General features: G+C 52.0%; 2 protein-coding genes across 2 annotated transcripts; both read left to right on the top strand.

Moving 5' to 3' along the window:
• Positions 1-1182: 1182 nt before the first annotated feature.
• Positions 1183-2002, top strand: LOC116546641 (unconventional myosin-XV-like; the record flags this gene model as incomplete). Its single annotated transcript, XM_032272833.1, has 2 exons — positions 1183-1343; positions 1749-2002. Coding segments are annotated over 2 exons (415 nt in total), but the record flags the coding sequence as incomplete, so codon positions are not given.
• Positions 2003-12825: 10823 nt separating this feature from the next.
• On the top strand, positions 12826-18702 carry LOC116546640 (RNA demethylase ALKBH5). The gene has a single exon (XM_032272832.1). It carries the CDS (start codon positions 14310-14312, stop codon positions 15081-15083), a length of 774 nt encoding a protein of 257 aa, XP_032128723.1. The 5' UTR covers positions 12826-14309; the 3' UTR covers positions 15084-18702.
• The last annotated feature ends 6 nt before the right edge of the window (positions 18703-18708 follow it).

Raw genomic sequence — 18708 nt, 5'->3', positions numbered from 1 at the left:
AGATAATGATTCCAATCCTGGATGAAAATCATTGAGTTCTTACTTTTTGCAAGGGACTCTGCATATGCATTATCTCAGCTATTCTTCCTAACTGCACTTTATTTTCCCCATTTACAGAAAAGGCCCAGAGAGGTTATGTGACTTGCTGAAGTCTAGCCCACTAATCATGGGGGAACCAGGATCCAAAACTGGGAAGGGTGGGTTCAGATGCCAGGCCCTTACCCCAGCAGTGCAAAAAAGGACAGATGTTGCCCAGGGAATCTCTTGGGAGGAGAGGGTTCCCCTGGCTTTCTCCCAACCCCTCCTTCATCGGCAGCTCCAGCTGGTCAGGATGAGCTGGGACTGCTATTGATATTTTCCAGATGTCCCAAGAGGTAAGGGGACCCTGATGTAGCCAGCATATGTCAGAGGGAAGATGGCTGGGGTGAGTTGATGCCCAGGGGCCCCAGCCTGGAGACCCAGCACTCCTCTGCTCAAGTCTCTGCCCAGCCCTGCTCAAGGCTTTGCCCACCATGATGTTTCCTCTCACTCCTCTGGCTTTTGCTTCTCCTTGGAGGCAGGAGGTATGAAGGATGAAATAGCCTTGGGTTAGGCCAGGCGTGGTGGCTCACTCCTGTAATCCCAGCACTTTGGGAGGCTGGGGCGGACAGATCACCTGAGGTCAGGAGTTCAAGACCAGCCTGACCAACATGGAGAAACCCGGTCTCTACCAAAAATACAAAAAATTAGCCAGGCATGGTGGCACATGCCTGTAATCCCAGCTACTCAGGAGGCTAAGGCAGGAGAATCACTTGAACCCAGGAGGCGGAGGTTGCGGTGAGCTGAGATCACACCAGTACACTCCAGCCTGGGCAATAAGAGCGAAACTCCATCTCAAAAAAAAAAAAAAAGAAATTGCCTTAAGTTCAAGTCTTGCTCCTGCCAACCTATGACGCTAACTCACTCAGTCACTGTGTGACCTTATCTAGTCGGTGAACTTCTCAGAGCCTCAGTTACCTTAACTGCAAACAGGGATCCTAGTGGTACTGGCCCAGACAGTGATTAAGCAGTACCAAGCTACTGTGGGTGCCTCTACCCCACCTTCAGCCCATTTACACTCCCCAACAGGGAGTTGCAGAGATCAGGTTTGCTCTGCATGCATGGTGCACAGTGAGGATTGCATGAGCCTGTAAGCTCACTCAGGACCTTTTCCCCTCCCTCCATACACAGGCGAGAAGTCCAGGATTACATCCCAGCCCAGCTCTACCGTACAACAGCAGGCTCAACCTGGCTCAACCTGGTCAGCCAGCACCGGCAGCAGACACAGGCGCTCAGCCCCCACCAGGCCCGCGCCCAGTTTCTGGGTAAGAGCTGTAGGGCAGGGGAGGTGATCATAGGGGTCTTTGCTGAGGAGGGTGGTCATGGAGGATGGGTACGGAGGCACCTCTTTTCTTTGCACAAAGGCATTTTTCAGTGCCGGGTAAACTGAGCACCTCCCTGGAGAAAACGTGTTTTACAATTTTTATGGAGATGTCACCTAGGCTCAGAATGGCCCTGGGCAGAGGAAGAAGAGCTGCACACAGGGATAGAGGAAGAAGCAGCGAGAAGGGAGGCCAGAGATGGGTGGAGACCCAGATCAAGGGCTCCTGCACTGGCTAGATACAGCCCAGAGAAGATGCAGGCTGCAGGCCAGCTGTGCAGTTCACAGCCAGGGCTGTTGTCAGTGAGTCCTACCCAGCACGTAACTGCTGGCCCCTCTCCCTGCCCAGGTCTCCTCAGTGCCCTACCTATGTTTGGCTCCTCCTTCTTCTTCATCCAGAGCTGCAGCAACATCACTGTGCCAGCCCCTTGCATCCTTGCCGTCAACCACAATGGCCTCAACTTTCTCAGCACAGAGACTCATGTGAGTGGCCTCAGCCTGGCCCTGCCATCACCACCCTCTGTTCCCTGGTACCCTAACCCCTCCAAGGGGCCAAGACTTCCAGCTGCTGAAGCCTGGTTCCACTGCTTACCACCTGCATGATCTCGGGCAAGTCTCTTCCCCTCTCTAAGCCTTGCTTTCCTCATCTGGAAAATTAGGATAAGAATTGAGCCCTACCCATTAGGGCTTTTGTGAAGGTCAGATGAGGTAAAACATACCCTAAGCACTCAAATAGTGCATCTGTGTGCTTGGGCTGCCATAACAAAAGACCACAGACTCAGTAGCTTCAACAACAGAAGTTTATTTCTCACAGTTCTGGAGACTGGAGGTCCAAGGTCAAGGTGTCAGCAGGTTTGGTTTCTTTGATGGTTTGCAGACAGTATCTTCTCACTGTGTCCTCACATGGCCTTTCCTCTGTGTGTGCACAACACTGGTATCTCTTTGTGTATCCAAATTTCCTCTTATAAGGATATCTGTCATATTAGATGACTCCATTTTAATTTAATCACTCCTTTAAAGGCATTATTTCTAAATACAGTCTGAGGCATTAGGGCTTCAACATGGGGATTTGGTGGGGGACACAATTCAGCCCATAAGTAGGATCTGTTACCCCCTTAGTTTTTGCTCCCAGAACTAGACCCTGAGACCGGGATTCAAGGGCAAGTGGTTGATTTAGAGTTGATTCCAGGAAACACTGGAGTGAGGAAGTCAGTCAGGGAAGGGATGGAGCCAGTAAAGGGCATGTTAGCAAGCAAGTTGCTGATGTGGGCACCTGAAGTTCAGTCCAGCGGGGGGCCCTGAGAGACAGCCTAGAGCTTTCCTTCTCTCCTGGGGGTGAGGGAGCCAGGGTGTCTATTCAGCTTCCCATCTGTCATTTGCAAGGGCTTCTTTCTGAGGCATTAACTCTCCATCACTCTTTTTCTGTATGTGGTCCAAGTTTGCTCCCTGGGCCAGAAAAAAGCCCCTAGAAAGACTAGACACTGACTCACATCTGTAACCCTAGCACTTAGGGAAGCAGAGGCAGGAGGATTGCTTGAGCCCAGGAGTTTGAGACCTGCCTGGGCAACACAGGAGGCCCTGTTCTCCACAAAAAGGAAGTTTTAAAAGAGGTGCAAGTGTTCACAAGAAGCAACTTTGATGTGAAGTTCAGGGCACCAACAGCATCCACTAAGTGTATCCCAAGCACTTAGAGCAGTGCCTGCCTGGCACATGGTAGATGCATCATCAGTATTTGTTGAATCAGTTTCACAGGTAAGGAAACTGAGGTCCAGAAAGGTAAAGTGACTTGCTCAAGGTCACACAAGTCACTGGGGAACAGGTACTTGAACTGGAGTCTCCTGCCTCCTACTGATCTGATTTGCAGGGGAGGGTTAAGAGTGGTTGAGACTATCTTCACCCACAGGCCTGTCTGGCCCCTCTCCCCCTACTCCCAGGAATTGATGGTGAAGTTCCCCCTGAAGGAGATCCAGTCAACGCAGACCCAGCGGCCCACAGCCAACTCTAGCTACCCCTACGTGGAGATTTCGCTGGGGGATGTGGTGGCCCAGCGAACCTTGCAGCTGCAGCTGGAACAGGTGGGCCCAGCCCTCACCCCAGCATTCTACTCACTGGGCTCTTCTCTGGACCTGGTTCCAAGATAGGTCAGGTCCCTGCCATGCCCCGGGGAATATCCAGGCCAGTGCATGGGACAGAACCAACCCCAGCACAGCACAGAACTGTAGGTCATTATGGTGGTCATCCAGGGAAGCAACTTGGCAGTGGGAACACAGGAAAGGGCAGTACGGAGCCATAGAAGGTTGATGAGAGGGCAAGGACGCCAGAGGTTTGAGAAGGTTCACCTGGGCTGAGATGTGAAGGCTTGCTTGTAGGCCCTGGGATTGAGGATGGGGAAAATGAGTTTCCTGTGTGACAGATGGTAAAACTGAGACCCACCTGCCCCGTGCCTTCCCATGTTTGCAGCAACTGTGGCTGTTACTCAAAAGGCAGGGTGGGCTGGGAGCGGTGGCTCATGTCTGTAATCCCAGCACTTTGGGAGGCCGAGGTGGGCAAATCACCTAAGGTTGGGAATTAGAAACCAGCCTGACCAACATGGAGAAACCCCATCTCTACTAAAAATACAAAATTACCTGGGTGTGGTGGCACATGCCTGAAATCCCAGCTACGTGGCAGGCTGAGGCAGGAGAATCGCTTGACCCCGGGAGATGGAGGTTGCAGTTAGCTGAGATCACACCATCGCACTCCAGCCTGGGCAACAAGGGCGAAATTAAAAAATAACCAGTCTGGGTGATTTTAGTCCGATAGTCCTATAGTCCCAGCTGCCTTTAGCCCTAGAGTCCTTTAGTCCCACGTGCCTATAGTCCCAGTTATTTAGGAGGCTGAGGTGGGAGGATTGCTTGAGCCCAGGAGTTAAGAGTTTGGGGCTGCAGTGAGCTGTGATGATGCCACTGCACTCCAGCCTGGTTGGCAAAGTGAGACCCCGATTCTAAAATAAAATTTAAAAAGCATGAATGACCTCTAGGCTCCTGCCCAAGTCTCACAGTCCCCTGGGGTCAGGGCAAGAGTCACATTTTCACCCCACTAAAGAGATAGGCTTCAGGCCCAGAGAAGGTATAGAATCGAGGTTGACACCCACACGTCTGCCCTGTCCAGCCTGTGACATACCCTCTCCAGGTCTAGGCCCAGCATCACTCCCATGATTTCCCAGGGCAAGAGAGAGGGTCTTCCATTGCCCTAGCCCTGCCTCTGAGGGACAGGACCAGAACAAAGTCTCCTTGGCCCCCTGTGTCCCTTGGGAAACCTGTTACTTGGGCCTAGGGTCCTAGTGCACTCCCCGCCACACCCAATCTGGTCCTGCCTGGGGTCACACAGATCCTTGCCTTATCCACTGGTAGCCTTGGGCCCCAGGCCTGCCCCCTCCTTCCCTGAGACCGCCTACCTGAGCCCCTGCAATGGTGCTGTGGTCCTTTTTTTTTTTTTTTTTTTTTCCAGTAGAGACAGGGTCTTGCTATGTTGCCCAGACTAGTCTTAAACTCCTGGCCTCAAATGATCCTCCCACCTCAGTTTCCTGAAGTGCTGGGATTACAAGCTGAGCCACGGCACCCATCCTTCTCCAACCTCCTTGTATGAGCCTGGTCATTCCTTCTTTGGTTCTCTTCTGGTCCTTCCTCCCCTAGAAAATCTGTTTGTTTGTTTGTTTGTTTGTTTGTTTTTTCGAGACAGTCTTGCTCTGTTGCCTAGGCTCGAGTGCAGTGGCGTGATCTTGGCTCACTGCAACCTCCACCTCTTGTGTTCAAGCAATAATCTCACCTCACCCTCCCAAGTAGCTGGGACTGCAGGTACATGTCACCATGCCTAATTTTTGTATTTTTAGTAGAGATGGGGTTTCACCATGTTGGCCAGGTTGGTCTCAAACTCCTGACCTCAAGTGATCCACCACCTCAGCTTCCTAAAGTGTAGGGATTACAGGTGTATGCCACCACACCTGGCCCCCTAGACAATCTCTAAACGTTGCTGACGCTGGGCCTCTCCCCAGGGAACCCTGTCTGATCCTGAGACTTTCAAAACCATGTCTACCATCACAGGACCCATATTTCTTCCCTTGGGTGAGGCTCAGCGTTATCGAGATGGAGTTTCGCTCTTGTTACCCAGGCTGGAGTGCAATGGCGCGATCTCGGCTCACCGCAACCTCCGTCTCCTGGGTTCAGGCAATTCTCCTGCCTCAGCCTCCTGAGTAGCTGGGATTACAGGCACGCGCCACCATGCCCAGCTAATTTTTTGTATTTTTAGTAGAGACGGGGTTTCACCATGTTGACCAGGATGGTCTCGATCTCTTGACCTCGTGATCCACCCGCCTCGGCCTCCCAAAGTGCTAGGATTACAGGCTTGAGCCACCGCGCCTGGCTCCATATTTCTTTTTTTGTGGGGGGGACAGAGTCTTGCTGTCACCCAGGCTGGAGTGCAATGGCGTGATCTCAGTTCACTGCAATCTTCACCTCCTGGGTTCAGGAGATTCTCCTGCCTTAGCCTCGTGAGTAGCTGGAATTATAGGTGCACATCACCATGCCCAGCTAATTTTTTGTATTTTTATTAGAGACAGGGTTTTACCATGTTGGCCAGGCTGGTCTCAAACTCCTGACCTCATGATCCACCCACCTATGGCTCCCAAAGTGCTGGGATTATAGCATGAGCCACCATGCCTAGCCTAGCATCCATATTTCCACCTTCTGCCCAGACCCCCCAACGAGCTCCAGACTCCTTCAACATCTCCCTTGGAAACTAACAGTCCTCTCCAGCTTTCCTCCCTATCCTCCCAGGCACTCAGGCCCCAAACCTGGGAGTCCATCCAACCCTGTCTCCTCCTCTCATGACCTTGGTGGCCTCCTCTCCCACCTCCCTCCCCTCTGCTCATTTCTCCAGCCACCCTGGCTCCCTTGTGCTAAGCTCATTCTTCCTGCTCTGGGCCCTCTGCCCTCACTGTTCCCTCCACCTGGAATGCTCTTCCCTGATTCATCACAGGGCCCACTCTCTCCCTTTATTTGGGTTTCAGTACAAATATCACCTTTTTCCAGAAGGCTTCTGTAACCCTCCTCCCTAAGAACTCATGATCCATGCCTCCGTAGCCCTTATTATGGCTTGGAAATCATTTAGTTATTTATTTATGTATTGTCTCTCTATATTAGTCCACTTTACGTTGCTATAAAGGAATACCAGAGACTGTGTAATTTACAAAGAAAAGAGGTTTATCTGGCTTACGGTTATGCAGGCTCTGCAAGAAGCATCTTGCCAGTATCTGCTTGGCTTCTGGGGAGGCCTCAGGAAGTTTTTACTCAAGGCGAGAGGCAAAGGGGAAGCAGGCACATCGTGTGACAAGAGAGGGAGCAAGACAGAGAGTTCAAATAAGCAGCTCTTGTGTGAACTATTAGAGTGAAGACTCACTTATTACCTCCGGGTTACCAAGTCATTCATGAGGGATTTGCCTCCCACCAGGCCCTGTCTCCAACATTGGGGATCACATTTCTTTTTTCTTTTTTTTTTTTTTTGAGACAAGGTCTCACTCTGTCGCCCAGGAGAGTAATCACAGCTCACTACAACCTCTGCCTCCCCAGTTCAAGCAATTCTCCTGCCTCAGCCTCCCAAATACTGGGATTACAGATATGCACCACCATACCTGGCTATTTTTTTTTTAATTTTAGTAGAGACGCGGTTTCACCATGTTGGCCAGGCTGGTCTGCAACTCCTGGCCTCAAGTGATCGACCCATCTTGGCCTCCCAAAGTGCTGGAATTAGAGGCATGAGCCACCACACCTGGCTGGGGATCACATTTCAACATGAAATTTGGAAAGGACAAATATCCAAACTGTGTCATTCTCCCGTCAGAATGCCAGCTCCAAGAAGCAGGAATATGTCCATCTTGTTCATGCTGTGTCCGTAGCTCAGTGCCTGGCACATAGTAGATGCTCAATACATATTTGTGGATTGCATGGGTGGGTGCATAGATGGATGGATGGATAAAGACCTCTTTGGTTTTCCTACTTCCTTGCAGCACCACCTATTCTCTTTATGCTGCCACCTCTGCCTCTGGCCTGTATGTGTCAGGGGCTGCATTCATTTACGCATTCAGATCCATTGAGCATCTCTGTGTGGCAAAGATACTGAAATGACTGAGACCCCCCTCAGCCCTGGCCCTCACAAAGCCTCGAGTCTCAGATACAAAAGAATCTCTCCAATATCCCTTGATCAGTGCTGGTAGGGTATATAGGGAACCTGTGCTATCTGGGAGGTAATCAGGGAGAGCTTCCAGGAGGAGGTGATGTCTGAGTGCAGCAGTGTTGCAATAGACCTGGGCCTCCATCCTGTCTACCTCTGACAGACTGTCTGAGGGTATCTTGAGGCATCCCTGCTTCTCACTGAGCCTCAGCTTCCATACTGTCAAATGCAGCAACAATCCCAGCAAGGCCTAGAACATGGCAGCAAGGAGGTAGGTAAAGCATTGGCCGGAGGGGAAGACTCCATTTGCACATGCTGAGTTAATTAGCTATGGTGGCCCACAAGGCAGGGCCAGCACAGCTAACCTCAGCAGAGGGCACTTCACAGTGTGGCCCTCAGGCCTCTTACCATCCAGGTTCAAATCCCACCACCTACAAGTTGTGCAGTCTGGAGCTTCAAGGCCCTGCACCTCAGTTTCCCCACCTGTGGAATGGGATATAATAGCTCCTGTCTCTTAGAGACACTGGGGGGATTAAAACAGGTAGGACACATCAGGCCTTTAGTACAAGGCCTGGCACACAGTTAACACTTAGAGAGTGCTACTAACATGATTTTATCCTTTCTCAGAGCAGCTTCCCTGGGGGGATTCCAACAACAACTTTGATCTGAGAACCACATTCATAGATCGATTTTCTGCAATTCATTGATGCCTTCCCCTATACCCACTCCAATTGGGAGCACTGAGCCTGGGTCACTGCCCATTGTGTGCTGTGGGAGCCAGGCAGTAACCATGGCAACAGACAAACTGTTACCATTTATTGATTGGATTCATATTTTTTAAATCTAAAGAATTTACATGCAATAAAGTCTCACTGAACCCTCACCACAGCCCTGTGAAGCAAGCCCACCGTCAATTGAGATCTTACAGATGAGGCCACTGAGGTTCAGAGAGGCAAAGCAATAGACCCCGGGTCACACAGCTCACACGGAGCAAAGCTGGCAGAGGCACTTGATCTCCTGCTTGCTTACCCCTTGCAGCCCACAGTCCACCATTCTTCCAGCTCCTCATGCTCCTCTTAGGCCCTGGGGGAGGTGGGAACAAGGGTTCCTGAATGAATGGTGGTCTCCACCTATCTCCCAACCACCTTTCCCTTCTGCACGTCCCACTCCAAGGTAAGAGCTGGGGAAGGGTTGGATGGGTGTAGACTGTCACTGTCACCTGCAGGGACTGGAACTCTGTCGCGTGGTGGCCGTGCACGTGGAGAACCTGCTCAGTGCCCGTGAGAAGCGGCTCACACTGCCCCCCAGCGAGATCACCCTGCTCTGACCCAGTCCCCAGCCCTCCAGTACCTTCTGCCAGAAGACTCACTGTGTGGCCTCAGGGTAGTCAGTGGATCTCTCAGGATCAATGACCCCTATAAGGGGCCAGAACCTTGGAGGACACCAAAAGGAGGCAGGAGGAGCAACTCAAATCCTCAAGAACCCAAGAAGACCCTTCCTGAGCTGGGATGGAATGGCAGCATGCAGACTCAGGTCAGATAGCAGGAGGAACTTTCAATGTCTGGCCCACGGTGGAGTGGAGCAGAAGACAGGACCCTGAGGCCTCCTGCCTTGTACCTATTGCAGAGCCTGCCCCTAACTCCTGCTATGGCACAGAAGCCCCACACCAGTTGCCTAGATAAACTGGACTCTGCCTTCAGTTTACTCAGGGTCTGACACTGGAATCTGCTCCAACTCCACATCCCAGCCCTACTTGTCCTCCTAAGGGGCCCCTCCTTGTACTGCCAGTTAGCCTGGATTTCAGTTAGCCTGGTTATTTCTGTACAAACAAAAGGTGTGCCTGGCAGCCATTTCTCCGTGGAGTTTCTAAGTGGCTGGAAAACAAGCCTGAGGGAGGAGGCAGGAGTTGGAGGTAACTTAGGCCCCTGACTCACTGCCTACGAACAGATCCTCCCTCACTCCTTGGGTATCCCCAACACCAGAGCCCCGTCACTTGATGGACCACACAAGTTTGAGAGTGGTATAAGGGAGAAGTCTGGGAAAAGGCTTCTTGGAAAATGGGACATTAGCGTTGAGTTTTGAAAGATGAGTAGGAGTTTGCTAAGAATAGATGGAAGAGAGCGGGATAAAAATTCCAGAGAAAATCGTGTTTGTTTCCTGCTGTATCCCCCAGAAACCAGAGAACACCTAACACAGAGTAGGCACTTTAAAAATATTTGTCATATGAATGAAAGAATAAACGAATGAATGTTGTTGGAAAGTGCTGGTTCTCTGGGGAGTTTCTGTGGGGCAGGGAGCACTTGGCTTGGGAATGGGAGACTAGATAGGTAGATGGGGGCATAACTGCAAGATCCATGGCAGCAGAGAAAAGAGTTACCTACTCATTCAGCCATTCGAGCTATCCAAATACCTAGGCAAATACCAGGCACTAGCAGTTAATCACAGTCAAATCACCACAAACTAGGACGAGACCTGTGAGTGGGAGTTAGCCAGGGAATGAGGAGAACAACATATGCAGGGACCCTGAGGTACGCATTACTTGTGGCAGGATCTGAGACTGAAGAGGACTCCAAAGATGGTTTGAGTAGGGATTCTGGGCTACATTAAGAATTTAGGATTTCAACTTAAAAAAAAAAAAAAAAGAATTTAGGATTTCTAGGCTGGGTGTGATGGCTCACACCTCTAATCCTAGCACTTTGGGAAGCCTAGGCGGGAGGATTACCTGAGCTCAGGAGTTTGAGACTAGCCTGGGCAACACGGTGAAACCCCATCTACTAAAATACAAATAATTAGCTGGGTGTGGCAGCATGCACCTATAGTCCCAGCTACTCAGGAGGCTGAGGCAAGAAAATTGCTTGAACCCGGGAGGCAGAGGCTACAGTGAGCCAAGATCATGCCACTGCAATCCAGCCTGGGTAACAAAACAAGACTCCGTCTCCAAAAAATAATAATAATAATTTAGGATTTCTGGGCCGGGTGTGGTGACTCATGCTGGGACACTTTGGGAGGCTGAGGCAGGTGGATCACTTGAGCTCAGGACTTTGAGACCAGCGTGGCCAATGTGGTGAAACCGTTTCTGCTAAAAATACAAAAATTAGGCCGGGCGTGGTGGCTCACGCCTGTAATCCAAGCACTTTGGAGGCCAAGGCGGGCAGATCACTTGAGGTCAGGAGTTCAAGACCAGCCTGACCAACATGGTGAAGCCCCGTCTTAAAAAAAAAAACACACACACACACACACAAATTACCCAGGGATGCTGGCAAGCACCTGTTATCCCAGATACTAGGGAGGTTGAGGCACAAGAGTCATTTGCACCTAGGAGGTGGAGGTTGTAATGAGCCAAGATCGCACCGCTGTACTCCAGCTTGGGCAACAGAGCGAGACTCAATCTCAAAAAAAAAAAAAAAATTTAGGATTTCATCCCAAGAGCCATGAGGAGCCTTCAAAGGTTTGCCAGAGGGGGAAGGGGTGGCACAGCCTGCACAGGTTGTACTTTGTGAAAGCCACGCTGACCACCAAGCAGTGAGTGAATGTAGGAGCTGGGGAGACCAGAGGGGCTGCTGCAGTGTTAACTGGTAAACTGTGGCATGGATTCTAGTGATAGTGACAGGGGTGGGTAGAAGTTGGTAATTTGGGAGAGATTAGAAGGTCCAGCTGGCAGGACCAGGGGGGCAATTAGACCATCCTAGGATGGAGAGGATCAAGAAAGAGTCCCTGATACAAATGCCACAGGGCTGTCCCATTTTTCACCATTGCTTTGGGTTGACTTTCCCCAGAAGCAAACCCTGAGGTGAGAAAAGTAAGGAACTCACCAGAAAGAGTGTGGTGTCAATCAAGTTACCACTGTGCAGGGGCCATAGCTGGCAGCAGCTCACCTACATTGCCCCTGGGGTTCTGCCAGCAGCGCTGGTGCTCTCTTAGTGTGGGGACCCCCCAAAACAGAGCACAGTGGCTACAACATGAGGCAGCCCTGAGGCCTGCCCTCTTCCCCTCATTTCTTAGTGTTGTGAGATCATACATGGTGTTGGGGGGGGGAAGGGGTGTCAGGCTCACTAATTACTTTTGCCCTAAACCCTTTCCCTAGTCAAGCTAAACTATGGGGCTCAGGAAGGGATAATGTGGCAAAGAGTGAAAACCAGGGGGCCCTCTTGGCTTTCAGAATACAACTGGGGCCTACCACATAGACCACATGCAGCCTCTTGGAAGTGGATCCTCCAGGTTGAGCCAAAATATGAATCACCTCTTCACATCCTCTAGGTTGAGACAGCCTCTCATATCGCAGACACTGCATTGGAAGCTTCCCTGTGTTCCTCCCTGACTGCTCTTGAGCTAGGACCCTCCCCTCTCTGAGCCCCGGTGAAGGACAGCACAGATTCTGGAACCAGGCTGCCTGGGTTTGAATTGTCACTAGGCCACATACTGGCTGTATGGCCTTGGGCAGGTCATTTCACTTATCTGGGCCTGTTTCCCTATATATAGGGTGGTGATGATAATGCCCCCCACATTGAGGTGTTTGGAGGATTAATTGGGTTAGTATACATATATAGGCCCCGGCACATAGTAAAAACTTGATAAGCTTTTTAAAAAACGTCCATTCCAGGCTGGGCACGGTTGCTCACGCCTGTAATCGCAGCACTTTGGGAGGCCTCGGCGGGAGGATCCTTGTGCCCAGGATTTCTGAGACCAATTTGGGCAACATGGTGAAACCCCATCTCTACTAAAAACAGAAAAATTAGCGGGGCGTGGTGGTGCATGCCTGTAGTCCCAGCTACCCAGGGGGCTGAGGTGTGGATCGCTTGAACCCAGGACGTCGAGGTTGCAGTCAGCGAGGGTTGCACCACTTCATTCCAGCCTGGGCAACAGAGACTTTGCCCAAAAAATAAAAATAAAAACAAAGAGACGGGTGATAAGGAACTGGCATTCCAGGTGGCGGAAACAGACTGGGCAAATATCAGGAGGTGACACACAGTATGTTTGTAGACCTGGCTTACAGGATGACAGGGCTGGGGCTCAGCGTACGTGGAAAGAGGGGAGAGGAGGAGGGAAGGCCCTAAGAGTCTTGAAGAAAGGCTTTGAGCGCCAAATAATGCAGCTGGACTTTATCCTGGGGAGACATGGGAGATTTTTGAGCAGAACCCCCCATTTGTTGAAGCCCTCCAGTGCATCCTGCACAGCCACGCCTTTCTGTTTTGTTACCACGCCCAGCTCATTTTTAAAATTTAATTGTAGAGATGGGGTCGCCATGTTGGCCAGGTTGGTCTCGAACTCCTAGGCTCAAGTGATCCGTGCCCCTCGGCCTTGCAAAGTGCTGGGATTACAGGCGTGAGACCCCGCGCCCGGCCACGCCTTTGCTGACTGCTTCAAAACTTTTTCGAATTGACTTCAGTCATTATAGCTTAGCTTTATCCTTGCTCCCGTTCAATTCCTGGAGTTTTCTTCCGCCGTTGCCGGAGGAGGTGCCTCCACGCTCATCTCCAGCACCCAGGAGGCTTGACGCCACCCCAGCGCGCCCCCGCGCCAGCCGTCACCGGGACGTGACTCGCGGAACGTCTGCTCCGGGCGGCGGCGGCCGCGACAGCAGGCTGGCTTGTACCCCTACAACGCGTGTCCGGCTTCTGCCTGACATTCCTATCTGGGTTCCGAGCTGGGGCCGGGTGCTCTCGGTCCCGCAATCTGAGAAGTTTTCGCGAGTTTTAGAAGTTTCCTTAGGTATCCTGAGGGCTTTCCTCAGCGGAGTCTCCATTCAGGCACTTATTCAGCCACCCATTTCCCCTTTAGGGGTCCTCGCTGCTCTCCCAGCAGCTAATTAAGTGACGGACGCAGTAGCCTAGGAGACTGCCTGATTGACGGGCATAATTACCAACCGACTTCCGGAAACTCCAGTCAGGGCCTGCCCCGCGCGTGACCGACGGCCCAATTAAAGAAGTGGAAGTGCCAAAGGGGGAGGTAACGGGGCGGCCTGGGTTGTGGCGGTTCCCTGGTGATTGCACGCTGGGGTTGAGGCGTCTGCCGACATTCGGACGATGCCGTGACGCGGCATGGCGACACTGTTGGCTGTGTGAGCGCACCCTGTAGAGGGAGCCCTTCGGTCCTGGAGGCGGCGCGGCGTGGAGACAGGTTGCTGTTTGAGAGCGCTCCCTCGAAGCCCCTCAGCGAGTGGGGGAGGGGCGGCGGACGGCGAGCGGTCCCGGTCTGCGCTTGCGCCGGCGCCTCTGCCGACCCGGCCTGCACGCACGCGCATGCCTGTAGCGCGCGGAGCCGCGGTGGCCGGCAGCACTACGCTTGCGCGGTGAGGAACCCGCTAAGGAGCGGCGCTGGCGGACGTCGGGCTGGCGGCCCGTGACGTCGTGAAGAGAGCTTTAAAGTGCGGGCCGGGCCGAGCGTCCGAGGGTCTGGTCTGGAGTCGGGCCGCGTCTCCACAGCAGCCCTCCGCGGCATGAGGCGCTGCCGGCGCCCCTGCCCCCCGGGACGTGGAGAAGGTGGAGGAGGAAAAAGCCCCGTTGTCGTTGCATGACCCGCCGCCCCTGAGGCCCGACCCCACGCCTGGACCCTCGACGCCCCCCCGCCGGGTCTCCAGCTCACGTATGGGAGTTCGGCGCTAAGGACCCCCTTTCCCTCCGGGGTCCCCGGGGCGCGTCCCCCTAGAGCCATGCCTGGCTGCCCCGCCCGCCCCGGAGGACCCTAGAGCAGCGTCGTGGGGGCCATGGCGGCCGCCAGCGGCTACACGGACCTGCGTGAGAAGCTCAAGTCCATGACGTCCCGGGACAACTACAAGGCCGGCAGCCGGGAGGCCGCCGCTGCAGCTGCCGCCGCCGTAGCCGCCGCGGCCGCGGCCGCCGCCGCCGCCGAACATTACCCGGTGTCCGGGGCCAAGCGCAAGTATCAGGAGGACTCGGACCCCGAGCGCAGCGACTACGAGGAGCAGCAGCTGCAGAAGGAGGAGGAGGCGCGCAAGGTGAAGAGCGGCATCCGCCAGATGCGCCTCTTCAGCCAGGACGAGTGCGCCAAGATCGAGGCCCGCATCGACGAGGTGGTGTCCCGCGCTGAGAAGGGCCTGTACAACGAGCACACGGTGGACCGGGCCCCACTGCGCAACAAGTACTTCTTTGGCGAAGGCTACACTTACGGCGCCCAGCTGCAGAAGCGCGGGCCCGGCCAGGAGCGCCTCTACCCGCCGGGCGACGTGGACGAGATCCCCGAGTGGGTGCACCAGCTGGTGATCCAAAAGCTGGTGGAGCACCGCGTCATCCCCGAGGGCTTCGTCAACAGCGCCGTCATCAACGACTACCAGCCCGGCGGCTGCATCGTGTCTCACGTGGACCCCATCCACATCTTCGAGCGCCCCATCGTGTCCGTGTCCTTCTTTAGCGATTCTGCGCTGTGCTTCGGCTGCAAGTTCCAGTTCAAGCCTATTCGGGTGTCGGAACCAGTGCTTTCCCTGCCGGTGCGCAGAGGGAGCGTGACTGTGCTCAGGTAACCCACCTGGGTGGAGGGGGCGGCCCTGCGCCTGCTGCCTTAACTACCCACCCTGGCCCAGAAAGCAGCAGCCCAGTAGGAGCAAGAGAAGGGTTCTGTGTTTAAATACCTATAGCAAGAAAATAGGGCTCAGGGAACTGATGTGGAAATCCTGTGCCCGAAGGCAGGTTTGACAGGATCACTGACTTGGCTGAGAATTCATTGAACGCCATCTTTTCAAAAGGCTAAGACGTTTCCCTTTGATTTCTCAGTTTTCCTTTCTGGCCTTCCATTTCCAAATCTATACTTTTAAAAAATGTTTTTTGAATTTACTATCTAAAAGTCTTTCTTGTTCTGTCATTTTTGGTTTCCTTAACAGAAAATGTTCATGGATTCCTTAACAGAGAAAATAGTCACAGGCAAAGGCCCCAGAGATTATTTAATTGAAGCACATTCTCCATTCCCAGGAAGGGGAGTGACTTCCCTGGAGTTGGACAAATTAGTGGTTGGGCTAGGAATAGAGAGCAGCACACTCTTAGAATTCTTCCCGCTTGGCTGCAAAAGAGCCCATCAGTTCTTCGTAAGAACGTGTTACCTGTAGTCAGGACTGAATACAACAGAATACAGCTGGTCTCTTGACTGTGTGTTTGGCCTTATAGTTGCATGAGCAACAGAACTTAGGCTTTTGGCCTATATTTGGTCCCACATCCTACTGAGAATTAGCTCAGTGCCCTGGCCCCCAGAGGAGGTTGCCAGTGGGAACACCTCTACTGTTTATGTGAAGTGAAAACTTACTTGGAAGCTGCATTCTCCAGTCCTGAAAAAGGTAAACCTAGTAATATAATTCAGTAATCCCCAAAACCTCTTAGGTCTAGCCTGCAGCTGTTTTCAGAGCAGCTTGGTTGACCACCACCAAATACAGGGTGAGGGCCCAATGGGCTTTTGTCGTGAGCAGCTCAGGTTCTGAAGTGAGTCAGCAGGGCCAAAGTCATGAGGAGCAGCAGGATCCCTGGAACCTTCTTCATATCATAAGGGCAGGCCATCTATCTCATTTGAGTCGAGCAGCTGAGGCTGCTTCCATGTTGGGGATGGCAGCAGAGCCTTGTGCTAAGACCTCCTGTCAGTAGTAGCAGAAGCGATACTTTGGCTCCTTAGGCATCTGAAACCTGGAGGACAACCTACCTGTCAGATGCCTTCTTATCATGGGCTTCTGAGCTTCTCAGATCTGTGTGGCATTCCCAGATGGATGTCTTGGCAGAATGCTTTAAGATTTTAAGGGATTTCCAGGACACACCCTCCCACAGTGCTCAATGTGTAAGGCAGGTTGGGGTCTGACTCCATTGAAGGGATGTCAGTGCTAAAACGACCTCATACAAGGACCATTTGGTCTTTTAGTGGGATATTTTCTGTGTGGTCATTGGCCCTCAGGGTAGTTGTCAGGAGGGTCTAGTAGTGGTCTGGTACTTAATAAGATCACAAGGCATTTTTGGTTTTGGGACTCTTCCTCTTCTTAACACATGCACACCCTGGATTGAAGAAGAGAAGTTTTGAGTTCTTAGCATGCAGGTCTGTTAGTGATCAGTAACAGGATTGCATCATCAAGAAAAGAATTTTCCTCAGAATAGTCCTAAAGCTTTCTCAGTCCTTGTCAACCCCTTCTGGATTCAGACTTGGCTGTGGAGTTAGTGTGGGAGGCTCAGCCATGTCCTGAAAAGTGCTGCCCCAGGCTTTGAATCCAGCTTTTCTGTCTTTTGCTTTAGGATCTTGTAGGCGTTCTCTGAGCTGGCTTTCCCATCTGTAAGTGGGGACGATGCCAATTTCAGAAGCCTATTAGAATGAAATATGGTTATTTGTTGTCTAAGATAGGGCCTGGCACAGGGTAGGTACTTAAATGGGTGATTGCTTTCATATACAACCACTCAGTGATCCCCTGCTCTCTCATTGGGGAAGGAAGTAGGGATTTGGTGGAGCCTGAAACATGGTTATTTCCCTTCATGGAGTTCAAGCCCTGTGGAGGCTTCAGGCAGGTGGGTAAGTTATGGCCCGGGAAGGTAACTACAGAAGCACACTGAAGTGGGGGGACGTCTTTCCCACTTTGGAGTGATGGAAGTTTTGGGGAGGAAGTGAACTGGAATTTGAAAAGTGACTAGGAATGAGCCAGGTGGAGAAAGTATACAACAGCAGCGTCTTTGGCTGCAGTAACAGGAGTGACCGTAGGTAAGAGTGGCTGGATGTTGATGGGAGGCAGATGGAGTTCATTAATAGAGATTGTGGTTGAGGATGCTCTGGTGAACTCTAGATCAGGGCTTCTCAACAGTGCTATTGTTATTTGGGACTTGATAATTCTTTATTGTGTGGGGCTGTTCAGGCATTGTAGACTGTAGCCGCATTCCTGGCCTCTATCTCCTAGGTGCCAATAGTGGTTTTTATGACAACCAGAAAGTCTCCAGACACTGCCAAATGCTGGGGCAGGGGAAGTGCAGAATCATCCTTAGTTGAGAGTCACTGCTCTAGAGTCTGGACCCTTCCACTAATTAAATCTTCTCACAGCTGCTTACCTAGTTTACCTGGTTTGCAGGTGGATGAACACCTGCCTATTAGTAGTGCCCCTCATCAAATCCTGCATGTAAACTGGTAAGAAGTGATGCTTTCTCTCGTTTCCTGGTACAGATCCTAGCCCAGAGGTGATGAGCAGTAAAGCTGCAGATTGGAAGGGAGGACCAGTGAAAACAGTGGTGCCGTGAAGATAGGGAGGGATTCCAGTAGTAAGCATCTTAGCCAGACTTCAATTGGTGGTGGTGGCAATGGTGTCTGTACCCGTCCAAGACAACATGGTAGGAATAAAATTTTATATTTAATAGTAATCAGCATGGATGTCGGTGCGTTGCAAACATTGACTCAGCAGTGTCTAAACCTGGGCATTTAGAGCAAGGCGTCATGGAATCTTCTGGAAGTGTTGCAAATTCCTTTCCAAACCTAGTGGGCAGTTGTTTCTGTAACCTTCCCATGTTAGGCCTGGGTGGGTCCCCTCTTAATGCTGTCATCTAGGGAAATATTTTTTTACCTTCATATCACTTTATCTGTCATTCCTTCTCCTGTTCTCTGTTGGCTGAATGGGGCAGATTAAAACAGAGTCCGATTGGATTAATTAGAATAATTACCTCAAGGCTAATTGCTTGCTTGCCGACTTCTTTAATCATTGCTACATGGTCTGTGGTGTGGTGGCCACAGGCCCAGAGACCCAGGCCTAGGCCAGCCGTCTGGAAATGACTGTGTATCACCCAGCCACAGGGCATGCACTGGTGAGCTCAGCCTGTGACTTTTCCAGTTAACAGTTGGTATTGGATGGAGTGGGCACCCTTGTCAGTTCTGGGATAAAGGCTGATCTTGTTCAGCTGGTTGAAAGCAAAATTTAGCTTTCTGGCTTAAAATAGTTGAGAAAGTAGGGCAGATAGGTCCTAGGCCACATCTCTCGTGTGGACTCTCTCTGATTCCACTGGAGGGGGAGGAACCACAGGATGAAGTCAGGGCTGTGCACCGTCAGGAGGAGCTCTGGACCTGGGGGTTGGCTGCCCTACCAAATCCTGACAAGAAGGCAGGGGGCAGCGAAAGAAAGGAAGCTAGCAGTGAACCATGGTCTCAATCAT

The sequence above is a fragment of the Sapajus apella genome, unplaced genomic scaffold (assembly GCF_009761245.1).
Source record: "Sapajus apella isolate SASKATOON/1434 unplaced genomic scaffold, GSC_monkey_1.0 scaffold1172, whole genome shotgun sequence".
Taxonomy (NCBI): domain Eukaryota; kingdom Metazoa; phylum Chordata; class Mammalia; order Primates; family Cebidae; genus Sapajus; species Sapajus apella.
Note: the sequence above shows the minus strand (reverse complement) of the source record. Positions and strands in the feature narration are given on the sequence as shown.

Excerpts from the sequence above, each read along its gene's own strand:
- LOC116546640 (XM_032272832.1), top strand. The coding sequence starts at position 14,310 with ATGGCGGCCGCCAGCGGCTACACGGACCTGCGTGAGAAGCTCAAGTCC.